Here is a 16,927-nt window from a genome sequence, read left to right on the forward strand (position 1 = left end):
CTATAATAACGAAATATTACTAATTCCTTCCTCTCATTCTTTTTATCATTGCTGTCATTCATTGTACTTATACATAAAGATATATATATAAGCATACATAATCAAATACATTGTTGATATTTTACTTTGAACCAACTGTCTGTTAGGTCAATTAAGAATAAGAAAAGTAGGCCTGGCGCGGTGGCTCAAACCTGTAATCCCAGCACTTTGGGAGGCCGAGACGGGCGGATCCTGAGGTCAGGAGATCGAGACCATCCTGGCTAACATGGTGAAACCCCGTCTCTACTAAAAAATACAAAAAACTAGCCGGGCACGGTGGCAGGTGCCTGTAGTCCCAGCTACTCGGGAGGCTGAGGCAGGAGAATGGCATAAGCCCGGGAGGCGGAGCTTGCAGTGAGCTGAGATCCGGCCACTGGACTCCAGCCTGGGCGACAGAGCGGGATTCCGTCTCAAAAAAATAAAAAAGAATAAGAAAAGTAGTCACAGTGGCTCACGCCTGTAATCCCAGCACTTTGAGAGGCCAGGGTGGCTGGATCACTTGAGACGAGGAGTTTAAGACTAGCCTGGCCCACATGGTGAAACCCCGTCTCTACTAAAAATACAAAAATTAACTGGGTGTGGTGGTGCGTGCCTATGATCCCACCTACTCTGGAGGGTGAGGCAGAGAATCGCTTGAACCTGGGAGGTGGAGGCTGCAGTGAGCTGAGATTGTGCCCTTGCCCTTCAACCTGGGCGACAGAGTGAGACTCCCATCTCAAAAAAATAAAAAAATAAATAAATAAAGAATAAGAAAAATAAAAAATTTTGTTTTACCTTTACTTATTCATTCCATAATGTTCTTCCTTTTTTTAAAATGTAGATCCAAGTCTGACTGATACTAATTTACCTCTGAAAAACTTATTTTAAAATTTCTCTCAAAGTAGTCTGCTGGCAACAAATTTCCTCAATTTTTATGGGTCTTTATTTCACTTTTGAAAGATAATTTCACAGGATATAGAATTATAGGTTTGGTGTTCTTTTATTTTTTTTCCTCTCAACTCTACTTTCTTCCTGCATACATAGTTTCCGAGGATAATTCAGATATAATTCTTATCTTAGCTCTTCTATAGGTAAAGTGTTTTATTCCTTTGGCTTTTTTCAATATTTTTTTTCTTTATCTTTGATTTTCTGAAGTTTGCATATGATATGCCTGGGTGTAGGGTTTTTTTCCTTTGTCATGCTTGGTGTTCTCTGAGCTTCCTAGATTTGTGGTTTGGTGTTTGACGTTAATTTGGATAAATTCAGTTATTATTGCTCAGATATTACTTCTGTTCCTTTTTCTCTTTCCTCTCCTTCTGGTTTTTTCATTACATGTATGTTAAAATTTTTATAGTCGTCCCACAGTTCTTGGATATTCTATTCTTTTTTTTTTTTTTTTTTTTTTTTTCAGTCTCTTTTTCCTTCTGCTTTTCAGTTGGGACTGTTCTTGGTTGAGATATCCTCAAGTTTAGAAATTCTTCCTTCACCCACATCTAGTGTACTAATAGACCCATTAAAGACATTTCACATTTTGTTTTACAGTGTTTATGGTCTCTAGAATTTCTTTTTGATTCATTCATAGAATTTCCATCTCTCCTTATATTATCCATTATCCATCTGTCCTTGCATATTGTCTCCTTTTTTCATTGAAGCCTTAGCATATTAATCATAGTTTTAAGAAAATTCCTGATTAGATAATTCTAACATTCCTGCCATATCAGACCCTGGTTCTGATTCTTGTTCAGTCTCTTCATACTGTACATTTTGCCTTTTCATATGCCATATAATTTTTTCTTAAAGCCGGACATGATGTGCTAGGTAAAAACAATTGCTGTAAATAGGCCTTTTATAGTTTAGTGGTATTGTGTTGGGGGAGGGAAAACCTTTTGTAGTCCTATGATAAGCTCTCAGTCTTTTGGTGAGCTGGTGCCCCTGGACTGAGCTTCATTAGTGGTTTTTTTTTTTACCCTTAAGGTGGGACAGGATGTCTGGAGGGGGCTGCAATTGGTATTTCCTTTTCCTCAGGTCAGTTAGGTTCGGATTAAAATCCAGCAGATTATGCTGTGGGAAAATAGTTCTTCCTGAGAGCAGACCTGGTTAAGAACAGAATACACTGGTGTATTTAAGAATGGTTTCTTTATTCCTCCCCTTGATAGAGGTATTAGGGTATTCTTCTCTGATACTTAGTGTGAGAACCAGATTGGGTTCTTAGAAATAAAACTTACAAAAATGTGAAGGCCTCTCCAATAACTGGTTCCTCCTGGAGTTTTTTCACTCTTAGACTTGTCCACTGAGCCTCCAGCAATTTATCAATTACAGATTAGATTTTCCTACCCTGGCGCTAATTCCTGCAGAGATTTCTGCTCAGGGCTTTTTGTTTGTTTGTTTCCTATGGTAAGCCGTGATTCTCTATATCTGCCTGTCTCTTCAGTTTTGGAGTGCAGTGGTTTGCCTTGTGACCTCACTTATTTTATGGAGCTAAGAATAGCTGTTGATTTTTCTGTTTGTTCAGCTTTTTACTTGTTGTTGGGATAGATTGGTGACTTCTAAGCTTCTTATATGCTGGACTAGAAACTGGATGTCCAATAGGCAACTTTTTATGCTTTGGGGCACACTAGTTTTGTAAATAATTTTTCTGCCACTCTTAAAGAGAAGAGTATTGAAATTTGGGGGAAAAGGAGAGTAGGCCTTAAAGGATTATTATTATTCTGAGACTAAAATAAATTTGAGAAACAGATGGAAGATCATAACACTTTACCTTGCATATTACTGAGTGACCTTGAATAAATTTTGAAATCTTCCTGGCTCTTAATTTTTCTGATAGAGTTATGAGGACTAAAGAGCCAGGCTTTCCTCTTTTCCTTTTTTTTCGTTTCTCTTTCTCTTTTTCTTTCCTTTCCCCTTTCTTCCCTTCCTTTCTTCTTTCCACTCACATCTACCAGGTGTCAAAGAATTGCTAGGGATGCAAAGATGATTAATATTTTTTTCTAGTATTAAATTCGAAAATAACTAGCTACTATACTCAGTCATAATTATTTATTTGCATAATTCCTATAACCAATATACAGTACAAATATACATCCTCTCTTACCCCCTTCTACAAAGAGGGAAGGAGGGGGTAAGACAGGATGGTAGTTAGGAAAGGCTTCACAGTTAAGAAATACTAGATTAGGCTCTTCAAGAAGGAGGAGCCATTTTCCTGGTTTAGCAGGAGGGGAAATTCTAGGCAGCAGCATCTGTAAAGGTAAGTAGCTGTGAAAAGATGCTCTTCATTTGGGGGACTGTTCAGTGTGGTTTCAACATGAATGTGTTATGTGGGTTGAGATAGGGAATGAGATTGTAGAAAGAGCCATCGCCAAATCTAGGAAGACCGTGCTTGCATATTTACATATCTGGCCCCTCTCCTGTAGATATGAAGGTCTACCGATGACGGGGAGGCAACTTGAAGAGAATAATACTTTTGCATGATGTGGTTTTGACTTCACTATGGAAAGGAGCAGGAATAGGAGAAAAGAAGACCAATTCAAATACTAGTGTAATAGTGACAGTGAGTACATTGCCAAATAAGATGGTTATGAGCCATAGACTATAAAATTCAAAATACTTAGTGACTGGTTGATATCAGTTAAGAGTAAGAAATTGAGCATAACTATCAGGTTTTTGGTTTGGGCAGCTGAGTTGATATGGGGTCATTAACTAAGAGGCAGAACAGAGAAGAGGATGGCATTTAAGTTGCCTAAGGGACTTCCGGGTGAATATACTCAGTAAACAGTTTAATAAATAGATCTGCAGCTTTTAGCAAATTGAGTTGAACAGAGGTTTAGTAGTGTAAAGATTGACTGTTTTCTATTGACTGACATAGTGGGTCTGAGGAAAATGTGTGGAATGAGAAGACCATGAGGTAACCTTAGGGAATGTTGATATTTTAGGTCTACGTGGAGGAGAAAAGCATGTAGGAAAAACAAAGGAATGATTTAAGATATGGGGGAGAACAAGTAGGGAGTGATTTGATGTTTTAACTCTGGGAGAGTCATAATGATAAATGCCCTAAAGAAGTAAACTAAGACAAGGATTGCACATCTGTCAGTTTGGGTAGAATTGTGTGGAACTTATATTATGGGAAGGCTAGCAAGTACCCCTGATTTATCAGCACATTTACTAGTTACGATTTGATTAGGTTGCATATAACAAAAAACTTAAAAAGTAATAGAATTGCAATTTATTTCCTCTTAAATAAATGAAGTTTGAAGGTTGAGAATCCAAAGATAAGCTGGCAGTTTCATGAAGCTGTCTAGGTGTCTGTTCCACTTGTACTTTTTTATTTTGGCATCCCTAAAATGGTATATTCCTGTACCCAAGATGGAGGCTGAAACTCTAGCCATCACACCTGTCTTACAGACTGGTAGCTGGATGAAGGAATGTAGAAGAGTATACCCCCTGTTTAAATCTTCCCACTTCCATCTACAACTCTTTGGCCAAACTTCAGGCAAGTGAACATACCCAGCTTTAAGGGAGATGGGGGAATGTTATTTTTTAGCTGGTGAACAATGTGTCTAGGTAAAAATATGGTTTCTTACCACTCAGTGGAGAGACCCTGGAGGCAACTTCCAGTTTCTGCAATAGAAGAGACTAAAATTGTGTATACGTGCATGCATGTGTATATGTTTGTGCTCAGTATGTGTGTTTGGGGAAGAGAATACCTTATTAAGGCTCTGTGCATTTGGTTAATCTGCTCTTTTGGAGCTTCTGTGGTATTTCTCTTGGAAATTACTGTGAATAATCAAAAGGGAACTGTTAAAAGATATAGGAATAGATTCTGCACACAACAGTGCTTTGATCTGCAATCTATTCTGCTTTCAAATACATTTAATTTTGCAAATATTTAGGGCAGTCAATTAAGAAAAGTAGGCCTTTACTAAAATATTTTACTTACAGTCTATAAATTACATTTTGATATGCCAAGAAAACACTGAAATGGCATAGTAATCTGATTTAGTACCATGAGCCTATTATAACACATTTTCTATTTAGATGACTTTGTAATTGTCAATATTAGTGTAATTTATCCCCTTCAACCGTTTTGGAATAAAAGTATGTTTTTTTAAATTATAGGGTAGATTAGGTTAAAAGGATTCCATTAGTATAAAATGTAGAAATTATCTGCTCTTTGAAAAGCTAACATCTGGGAGAATTAGGAAGGAATAAATATGTTTAGAAATTGCATAATATTTTAGAGAAAAGTTTTATACTGATATACCTCTTACTGTTTAATGATTCTAACTCTAGTTGCTCCGAATTTGCTCGTTTAACCAACTGTCATTCAGTCAATTGAATAAGCTTTGACTGGTAGGACCACATATTTCCCACAGGTATAAATTGGCTTGGAAACTTTGCAACATTGGTCCACAGTGAGCCATGGGAAACCACACAGACTTCCATTGTGAAGAAATAGAGTTTATCTTCTTAATATTTGAGTGGAGGGGTCGGTGGTGAGAGTGAGCGGTTGTGCTAGCAGTTGCCTTAGGTTTAACTTTGATGTGTGAGCTTGCCACTTCTTGGTCCTTTACTTGGTCCCAAAGTGAGATTTCCTGGGCAATATAATTTCTTTGAGGGAAAATACTGAATCCTCATGTTTTATAGTATTTTTCTAGATATAGTAGACTAAGCTTCAGGAATTAATACATCCTTAACTCTTCTACTCACTAGTTCTGTTAGTCTTGAAAAATCATGTATTCCCTTTGGTCCAAATTTTAGTAATGATAGGATTAAATAATCTTGTACTTAGGAGGTACTTTAAAGGTCATCTGGTTCAAACTTCTATTCAGTGGATATAAAGCTACTGCAATCTGCTTGACTTCAACCTGTATCTTTACTCTTTCAGTGATTGGACACTTCTATATCCCAACTCCCAAATGGTTCATTTCTCAGTCTGTAACATTTTTGAATAGCTCTAATGGTTACAGAGAAGGTCTTTGAAATGTAGTATTGAGTTAAAATTTGCCTTCTTATCATTTTAATTCATTGATTTAGTTCCAACATCTTTAGCCATGTGAAATAAGACCAAGCCCTCTAATACCTGACAACCTATTAAGTATTTGGGACTTTTCTTTTTGCAGGCTATGCATCACTGACACTTTCAGCCATTGCTCATGACTTGTCTCTTTTCGCCTCATCTTTGTAGGACTATTATCTCTTTTTTTTCTGGTTCTTATAGTCTTTTAATGCATTTTAAGATAAAATTAGCTCTTTTGGCAGGGCAAATACACGATTAATTCATCTTGAATTTGCAGGCAACTAAAACCTATCTTTTCATATGGGCTGTTGTTAAGTCATATTTGTCATCCTGTACAAGTTTTTTTGATTGAAGCACAAGATTTTACATTGATTTTTGTTAAGTTAGTCTTAACAGATTTAGTGCAGTATTTCAGAGTTCCCTATTCTTTTAGGATCCTAATTCAGGAATAGGAATATATTAGCTCCTTAGTTTTATTTTCAAATTTGGTGATTATGCTGTGATTGCTTATCCAAAATCAAAGCGTTAGTCTGATTATTTCCATCTGAACTTAGGAAGTCAAGACCTCTTAGCTTACTGTCTTTTTATTTGATCACCCATGGGTGCTAAATGCTTCTTAGTGCAAGTGATTAGAAAGTAAATATCTGAGCCAGGCGTGGTGGCTCACCCCTGTAATTCCAGCACCTTGGGAGACTGAGGATGGCAGATCACTACCTGCGGTCAAAAGTTTGAGATCAGCTTGGCCAACATAGCAAAACCCTGTCTCTACTAAAAATACCAAAATTAGCCATCATGGTGGTAAGGCGCCTGTAAGTCCTAGCTACTCAGGAGGTCGAGGCATGAGAATTGCTTGAGCCTGGGAGGCAGAGGTTGCCTGAGGGATGTTTAGAAATAGAGACTCTAAAAAAAAAAAAAAAAAAAACACCAAAAAACAAAACACAAAAAAAGAGAGGCCAGGTGCGGCGGCTTATGCCTGTAATCCCAGCACTTTGGGAGGCCGAGGCGGGCAGATCACCTGAGGTCAGGAGTTTGAGACGAGCCTGGTCAACATGGCGAAATCCCATCTCTACTAAAAATACAAAATTTAGCTGGGCATGGTGGCAGGCACCTGTAATCCCAGCTACTCAGGAGGCTGAGGCAGGAGAATCAGTTGTATCTGGGAGGCAGAGGTTGCAGTGAGCCAAGATCGTGCCATTGCACTGCAGCCTGGACAACGAGAGCGAAACTCCATCTCAAAAAAAAAAAAAGGACTATTTGGGTGAAGGAGAAAGGACAAGATGGAGGAAGGTGAACAAGAAGGCATAATCCATGTTGCTTCCGGGTTCTTCCTCACCAACTTTCCCGTGCGCAGGAAAATGCAGCCCGCCCCGGGAAGATGCAGAACAACCGAGCATGCGCCAGGTGATGTCAATCCGAAGAGATGGAAACTTACCCGGCCAGGCCTACGGAGACGCCCCTATCACGCCCTTATCCTGCCCACTGCCCTCCCCCTTCCAGTACCAATGCATAAAAGTCCGCGGCAGGAGCTGGTGTGACTTCTTCGGCCCCCGCATTTGTGGACTGGAGAACATCACCCTAGAGCGCCTGCGTGAGTTCCTTGGCCCCCCACACCTGAGGACCAGAGAACCTCGTCCGAGAGTGTGTGCATATTTGCAATAAAAGACTGCCACTTTCTTATGTAAAAAAAAAAAAAAAAAAAAGAAAAAGCGAGAGAAAGAAAGTATCTGGAGATTAATTTAGTTGAAGCATATGTTGTGTTTAATCTTTTCTTCCCTTGTCTGTTTTTCTCTTTCATCTATTGATTATTTTGGCTTCATATGTGGAGATCATTTTAAACATTTATTTTAGCCAAAATAGTGGAAGAATCAGAATAATTTTATCTAAATTTGAAAACCATGCACTCTATTTTCTTGTATTTAAAATTTTTCTGGGCCGGGTGCGGTGGCTGACGCCTGTAATCCCAGCACTTTGGGAGGCCGAGGCATGCGGATCATGAGGTCAGGAGATCGAGACCATCCTGGCGAACACCGTGAAACCCCTTCTCTACTAAAAATACAAAAAAATTAGCCGAGCATGGTGGTGGGCGCCTGTAGTCCCAGCTTCTAGGGAGGCTGAGGCAGGAGAATGGCATGAACGCAGGAGGTGGCGGAGCTTGCAGTGAGTGGAGATCGCACCACTGCACTCCAGCCTGGGTGACAGAGCGAGACTCCGTCTCAACAAAAAAAAAAAAAAAAAAAAAAAAAAGTTCTGGATATTTCCTTATGATTTTGGCTACTAAATAAGTTTTTGTGTCCCAACAGTTTTCATAGTAACCTAAATTTTAATTAGGAAATGCCATGTAGATGAATATCTTTTCAATTATAAGTGCATAGAAGGCTTAATTTAAGTTGAAAAATAAGAGAACTATATGAAAAATTGTTAGTAAGCTGCTACTAATTAATAATTTCATGTGTGAGAGCATTATATAAGCTATAAAACACTATAAATATAAGTTGCTATTACTGTTTTGTAGTAAAAATAATATAATGGAGTAAAATCTTTCTTTTGCATATTGATAGTGTAGAAATGTGGCTCGATAGTAGAATATTTTATGAAACAATTTTATTACTTTCAAATACATAGAGAATTTTGTTTTGGCAACCACTCTCACATATAGTGTAGATAATTATTTCATGCTATTATTCTTTCCTTAAAAATCCCCTTTTCTCTCTGCTTATCCTATTTCCCTTAATTCCTGTTAAAGCCCTTTTGTGAAGAACCTCTTCCGTGGTTTCTTCCTACTCAAAATTCTTGATGTTTTTATTGCCTGTACACCTATCACATGCTACTTTGTATTATTGATCTTAATTTTAATTATATGTCTTGTCCCATTAGCAAATCTGAAAATTACTTAAGGGCAAGATTTGTATCTTCATTTTTTTTTTCTTAAGTGCTGGAACATTAACAGAAGTTACTAAACTGTTGATGGTGATTAGCATAGTAAGTGTGTATTTGTAAACTTTCTCAGGATGTTTGAAAATAAGTTTTGTTTCTAACATTGGATGTTTAGAATTATCCTTATGCTACTGAATTGTTAAACTCTTTCTTGGAGTAATGATGTGACCATATTGCCACAAATTCTGAATTAGTGGGTCTTATATTAATTACATTTCATTGGTTCTCAGTACTTTACACAAAGTAGATGCTTAAGAGTTGACTGATGAAGAGATGAATAAGTAGTCTCAAAGAGCAAATGTTGTTGATATCTTAATATATTGAACTAGGGCTAAGAAGTGGCTTAATGCCCAGAGGAAAAAAAAATATCCTGTGATTCTGATTATTTTATTTGGAGCCTTTGAAAAATATCTCCAAATAATGTTGTTTAAAAATGATTACCATACATTTATATCCTCTAAAATCAGATGGAAAAGAGTATCCTGGGTTTTTCATGAGTTGGGATTTTCCTTTGACCACCTGCCCACTTCCTTCAGTGGCATTAGAGTTGTGGACCCTGTGTCTATAGGTGTATTTGTCTGAAGCATTTCTTTTCTGTTCTACTTGTGTCCTAAGGAGTACAGATCAGATATATTGCTGAAATTTGCAATGAGAAAAACTCAGAATTCCTTTGGAGAAAGTGGAAAATGTATTATAAACACTGGTATCACTTAATGGTGAATATTAATGTGCCTACTTAAATATGACAATGATGAAGTAGGTATAACTAAAGACATCACCAAATGTGTCACAGCTAGATGAGCATAGAGATTTGGTTAGAATTAAGGAAGGAATAGGGGAAACATTTAAAAAGAAGGTAAAGTGGATGGGAAAGGAAAGCAGATGTAAAGTAAAATAGATGTAAGTGCCAAAATGGCATATATAAAGATCACAAAAGAGAATTAACAGGGGGAATTAAGAAAAAAATAGTGGTAAAGTGAGGAAAAAATTATAAATAAGTTGTTTTCAGTGCTTTTCCTTGTCAGAGGAAAAAAACTTCAGAAAGCTTTAAAGTATTTTCTTGGGATATAAAATTTACATTATTTAGAAGGAAGATATTTTCTTGGTTATAGTATGTTGACATAACTTATTGTTACAGTAAACTTGTTCATCTGTACTTGAGGAAAATGTTACTTGTAGATAATTTACAGTAAGATTGGAAATGGAGATAGGAACTTAACTAAGTTTATAAATTTTTTTCTTGATTACAGAAAAACTGCCAAATATAGAAAAGTAAAGAGGAGTAAGAAGCTTCATTACCCATTGTAATAACTTTTAAAATAAATTTTAACTTTTAGGTTCACAGCAAATTGAGTGAAAGATGTAGAGATTTCCCATATACCTCCTGCTGCCACACGTGCATTGCCTCCACGTTGATCAGCATCCCCCACCATAATGATACGTTTGGTTATAATTGATGAACCTACATTGAAGCCTCATTATCACCTGAAGTCCATAGTTTACATTAGGGTTCTCTGTTGGTGGTGTGCATTCTGTGAGTTTCGGCAAACACATGATGGCGTGTGTTTACCATTGCAGTAGCATACAAAGTAGTTTCACTAACCTAAAAATCCTGCATTCTGTGACTTTCATCCCTCTGACCCCCTAACTCCTGGCAACCACTTATCCTTTTACCGTCTCTCTATACTTCTGCCTTTTCCAGTATATCATAAAGGTGGAATCATACAGTATGTAGCCTTTTCAGATTGGTTTCTTTCACTTAGTCATAAGCATTTAAGTTTCCTCTGTGTCTTTTCATAGCTTGATAGCTCATTTTTTTCTTTTTCTTTTCTGCCTTCTTTTCGTCTTCATTTCTTCTTAAAAAAAATGGGATACATGTGCAGAACTTGCAGGTTTGTTACATAGGTATGCGTGTGCCATGGTGGTTTCCTGCACATATTGACCTGTCCTCTAAGTTCCCTCCTGTCAACCCTCATCCCCCACCCCTCAACAGGCCCTGGTGTGTGATGTTACCCGCCATGTGTCCATGTGTGCGCAATGTTCAGCTCCCACTTATGAGTGAGAACATGTGGCGTTTGGTTTTCTGTTCCTGTGTTAGTTTGCTGAGGATGATGGCTTCCAGCTTCATCCATGTCCCCGCATTTCTTTCTGGTACGGAATATTTCATTTTCTGGATGCACTACACTTTATTTCTCCATTCACCTACTGAAATCATCTTGCTTGATTCCCAGTGCTGCCAATTATGAATAAAGCTGCCAAAAACATCTATGTGCAGGTTTTTGTGTAGACATAAGTTTTCACTTCATTTGGGTAAATACCAAGGAGTACAATTCCTGATAAGAGTATGTTTAGCTTTGTAAGAAGTTGCCAAACTGTCTTCCAAAATGGCTGGACCATTTTGCATTCCCACCAGCAATGAAGGAAAGTCTCTGTTACTCTACATCATTGCCAGAATTTAGTGTTGTCAGGGTTTGTTGTAATTACTTTGCAAAGTTTTATTCTATATACTTTCATTAGTTTTTACACATATGCAAAATAGTGTATCATAATTTAATGATTTCTATTTAGTTGAACATAGAGGCTACTTCCATTTTGTCTTTTACTGTCAGTAAAACCCTATCATAAAAATCTTTTATATAAGCCATTTTATGTACTTTTTTCTTTAGAATAAATTCCAGAGGTAGAACTGTACTGAGATGGTAGAGACATAGTTTTTAAGTTTCAAAATTTTAAGAACACTTTGAACTTGGCTAAAATTATTCCTTTGGGAAGTAATTTGTAAAGATAATTTTGTTTTCTGTCTTTAAATTTTCTGTACACATGATGAGGACCTTTACTAAATATAATGTAAAATGTAACAAGACCTTTATTAAAGACATTAATTTCAAATGAATATTCCAAAATTGTTTTGTAAAAAGATTTAATATTATTGACTGATTTTAGTAAACTTTATGCTTTATTTACCTATTGCCTGGTGGTAGTGCTGTTACACAATTAAATTGAGGAAAGGCCATTTAAGTAGTAATTCCGCTGGTTAAAAATAACCAGCACTGAATATTAAACGTGAAATAAATTGTTTATAAATTAAAACATGGGTTTAACATGGTTAATTTCAGAAGTGAAAATACAGTTTTATAATTATATTTAGTTTCTTTTTTTAAGGAAAATTTACTTTGGATTAAGATAAGTAGGCTGGATAAAATCTTACAGCCGAGTCATTTTTAAGCTACTTATGAATATTTGATTAGAGTCATTGTGTTTTGGCTGTTCATATTTGAATGCATGAAGAAATGTTAATTCTGTGTTGAAACTGAAAAATTAAAATTTATTCAAAAAAACTTTCTTTTCCTTTTTCCGTTTTTTTTTCCTTTTTTTTTCTTTTTTTCTTTTTTTTTTTTTTTTTTTTTACCCTCCATATAACATCTATCTTTTTTTTTTTTTTTTTTTTTGAGATGGAGTCTGGCTCTGTCGCCCAGGCTGGAGTGCAGTGGCCGGATCTCAGCTCACTGCAAGCTCCGCCTCCCGGGTTTACGCCATTCTCCTGCCTCAGCCTCTTGAGTAGCTGGGACTACAGGCGCCCGCCAGCCACCTCGCCCGGCTAGTTTTTTTGTATTTTTTAGTAGAGACGGGGTTTCACCGTGTTCACCAGGATGGTCTCCATCTCCTGACCTCGTGATCCGCCCGTCTCGGCCTCCCAAAGTGCTGGGATTACAGGCTTGAGCCACCGCACCCGGCCATAACCTCTATCTTTAAATCTACTGGGTAGTGCTGAATTGATGGATTATATTTATTGGTTTGCATTTAGCTCCCAGGAAATTTCTATCAACAGTAATTGTATCTTAGTTGAGTATTGATACCCACTATGTCCTCTGAGCATGAAGCAGTAATAATTTTCTCAATTTGGGAAAGGTAATTCATTACCTGTTACAGCATTATTCTCTCAGGTGGGGAAAGTTATGGTTGTCTGATTGACTCCAAATATAACTACAGCATCCTTTGATTGATAAAAGTAAGTGTTCTAGGACATTTTGCCATCAGTTGAATTCTATACCTTTCCCTTTCCATTGATCCTACTTCAAAATTAGAGCTATAACCTGCTAGAAAACTGTGAACTCTTCATTGTGTCACAGAATAAAAATGCTTAATAAGAAAATATGGTAACAAAATTTTTGTTATTATATTGTTTTTTCTTTGGGCTTCATATTGTTTTCTCTGTAGAGGTAACAATTCAATACAAATTTAGTAATTTTGTCAAGTCTTTCACCCACTTATAAGTTATACTTCATTCCTAGTATCACCTTTTTTTGAGGGAGGTAACTTATCTTTACAGTAATGATACTGTAAAGTATCTTTAAGCTACTTTCTAGCCACATTAGTCTGGCTATAGTTACATGTTGTTAAAAGCTTGGTTTAAGTTGTTAAAATTACCCATAATTGTTACAATGAGTCTATATAATAGCTTTACTTTAGTACTAAGTTAGCCCTGCCTCTGAAGTATGAACCCAGTGGTCTCTACTGAATACTTTTGGTGTTTAGTCAGGTCTTTCGACTGGGTAGTCATTGGTTTTCCAGCCCTGTGGGAGCAATGGTTCTTTGGCTGCTATAGTAAAGGGACCCCTTTATGGATTGTTGGAGCATGTGTGTGTGTGTCTGTGTGTCTGTGTGTCTGTGTGTCCCTTTTGTCTGGTACTCTGCCTCATAAATTCCAGCTGCCTCAACCTCCTCCAAATATTATCTTTTGGTCTCAACTCAAGAGATTGTTGTTCTGTATTTGGGTTTCTCCGTCCTTGTACTGTGTTTTGCAGTTTGCCTTGAGGCAGAAAGCTAGGATGATGATAGGACTCCACCTATTTTTTCCCCTTTTATCAGGTATTGCAGGGATGCATTGCCTTTTGTCCAGTGTCTAGAAACAGTTGTTTCGTATATCCAGTTTTTAGTTGTTTACAGCAAGAGGTCAAATCCCACATTCTTCTCCTTGGCATGAGTGGAAGTCTGGTGTCTGGCATTAATTTTTATGTGAAAACATTGAAATAGAGTACAGCAAGACTTCCAAGGTTAGTCAACAAGTATTAAGAAGCTACCAGTGTCTTGGGCGGATGTAAAGGACAATATGCTCTCTGTGAGGATAACACAGACAGAAAGTAAAGATTATGACAATCTGTGTATATCAAGATTCCATAGAAAGTGGGAGCCTGAGTATAAAGGATAATCTTCAAATTGGATTAAAGTAGAGCAAATCTTATTAACAAGTGCACCGAGCACAGTAATACCAATGTATACTGCTAAGCAAGATTAGATGGAAATTCTTAAACTCTATAAATAATTATTTATAATATAATGTTGGCTTAATTAGTTTTTAAAAATTTACATTTTTATACCTTTGCCCTTTTCAGTTCTCCAAAGTTGATAGTAGTCATTTTAATTTTGAAATTGGCTTTCTGTATAAGGCAAGTGTTTACATTTCTGGCCACACCAAATTATTTAATCCCAAACCTACGCACTCAGTATTGCTTGTTTATAATATATGACATCAGTGATATCAGCTAAGTAGTACTTTTTTATGTCCAACTATCCATCTAGTTGTTAAATCTTTCATTGATGTCTGTGTGTTAACTAATGCAATTATTCCTGTTCTAGAACATTACTAATGCTCAGTTCAGTATCTTAAGTATCTGTGTGTAGTATATCAGTTATCTATTTCTCTAAAACTGATATGGAAAATATAAAGGATACATGTTATAAGTATGTTTAAAACAAAGGCTGGGTATTCGTGTTATTACTTGGTTCCATTGGCAGATATTTTGACACTCTAAATCTGCTTTTTAGCTTAACTGTTAATAATGAGGAACTTAAAAAAGACAATGTTAAAAACAGATTTCTAATTTTTCACACCTCCTTAACAGCAGGTTGCAAGCGCGTTGAACATTTGAACAGGCTGATCCTGTTTCACTGCTAATAACTACTCACAGTCTTATGAGCAGTCTTTCAAAGGCTGCCAAATGCTCCTTACTGCTCTTCAGCTGGCTGTGATCCAGCTAACTGTTGGCATTTTGTCACCTAGGAATCACATTTGGACATTGATAAGTATCATTGGTCCACACTGGAATTATACAGGAATAAGAGAGGTTCTTTTCTAGATCTAAAATGACTCTGAGGCTGGGCGCGGTAGCTCATGCCTGTAATCCCAGCACTTTGGGAGGCCAAAGCGGGTAGATCACCTGAGGTCAGGAGTTCAAAACCAGCCTGGCCAACATAGTAAAACTCTGTCTCTACTATTACTAATAATAATAAAAAAATTAGCCGGGCATGGTGACTGGCATCTGTAATCCTAGCTACTCAGGTGGCTGAAGCAGGCGAATCACTTGAACCTGGGAGCAGAGGTTGCAGTGAGCCAAGATTGTGCCACTGCACTCCATCATGGGCGACAGAGTGAGACTCTGTCTCAATTAAAAAGAAAGACTCTAGAAGATCTTTAGGAAAACCTAATCTATTCTACATTGTCTATATATGAGGCTTCTCTAGTGACTGATATTGGGATTTAAGGGTGTAGGATAAGAAGTGGAATTCAGATGCAGGATTTTAGATACATCCATCCATCAGTGCTGTGTGGCAGCAGCTAGACCATTCTTTCTAAAATACCCCTTGCATAGCCCTCTACCTTCCTTTTATTATTTATTCTCTAACCTTGCTTACACGGAAAACTACAAACCAGTGCTCAAAGAAGTCAGAGATGACAAAAACAAGTGGAACAACATTCTATGCTCGTGGATAGAAAGAATCAGTATCATTAAAATGGCCATACTGCCCAAAGCAATTTTATTGACATTCTTTACAGAACTAGAGAAAACTATTTTAAAATTCATGTGGAATAAAAAAAGAGCACAAATAGCCATGGCAATCCTAAGCAAAAAACAAAGCTGGAGCCATCAAGCTACTTGGCATCAAACTATACTACAAGGCTACAGTGACCAAAACAGCATGGCACTGGTACGAAAGAGACACATAGACCAGTGGAACAGAACAGAGAATCCTGAAATAAGACTGCTACAAGTATCTGATCTTTGACAGACTTCCTTTATTTCCTTTATTGCTTTTGAGGATCTTTTTAGTAAAATAACAACAAACAAACCACCAAAAATCTGTCACCCACAATTAAACAAACCAATTTATTTCTTTCTAAAAAATTCCTCTTTGTGTATAGAAATTAGAAATCAGTGTGAAGGAATTGTTTAGTAACTTTCATGTTGTCAAACAGTATGGTACTTAGTTGACAGGCTGAATCATAAGGATACTGAGAGGATGCTGTGCTAAGATAGGTATCTAAGGGGAGATCTTAAACTTTCTCCTTGAATGCCTTGAATAGAAGAAACCAAAAGATTCTACAAATGCCTTATGTGTGGTCTGAGAGAGTCATTAATGCATTCAAAAATATTTATTAGTTACCTACTATTTTAGGAGCTGAAGATACAGAGATTAACAAGACCAAAAAGGGTGCGGTGGCTCACGCCTGTAATCCCAGCACTTTGGGAGGCTAAGGCAGGAGTTCAAGACCAGCCTGGCCAACATGGTGAAACCCCATCTCTATAAAAATACAAAAATACAGAAAAATTAGCCAGGCATGGTGGCATATGCCTGTAGTCCCAGCTACTCGGGAGGCTGAAGCATGAGAATCACTGGAAACCAGGAGGCAGAGGTTGCAGTGGGCAAAGATGCTGCTGCTGCACTCCAGCCTGGGCAACAGAGTGAGATTCTGTCTCAACAAAAACAAAAACAAAAAACAAAAAAACTAAAGTTAAAATTTAAAAAGTATATGCAGAGATAAACAAGACAGAAAATGTATATTATAGTAGTTTAATTTCAAGAGAAGCTAGGAAGAGCCATTTTTTGCACATATAGTGAATTAACTCAAAGAATTTTAAAATTACAAATGGGGATGCATTAATTTGCATGCCTTATTTTTAT

General features: G+C 37.1%; 1 protein-coding gene across 22 annotated transcripts in view; it reads left to right on the forward strand.

The window, feature by feature from the left end:
- The window catches only part of LOC105475056 (single stranded DNA binding protein 2), a 331,890-nt gene that overhangs the window by 82,777 nt on the left and 232,186 nt on the right, over positions 1-16,927 (forward strand). The window contains exon 1 of one of the 22 annotated variants that reach the window (XM_071098720.1): positions 6,995-7,432. The exons of the other annotated variants lie outside the window; for them this stretch is intronic. Coding sequence (XP_070954821.1) covers positions 7,407-7,432 — 26 coding nt within the window. The 5' untranslated portion in view covers positions 6,995-7,406. Of the gene's footprint in view, positions 1-6,994; positions 7,433-16,927 lie in introns of those variants that run through there. 22 annotated transcript variants of the gene reach the window in all.

This window comes from Macaca nemestrina, chromosome 6 (assembly GCF_043159975.1).
Source record: "Macaca nemestrina isolate mMacNem1 chromosome 6, mMacNem.hap1, whole genome shotgun sequence".
Classification (NCBI taxonomy): Eukaryota; Metazoa; Chordata; class Mammalia; order Primates; family Cercopithecidae; genus Macaca; species Macaca nemestrina.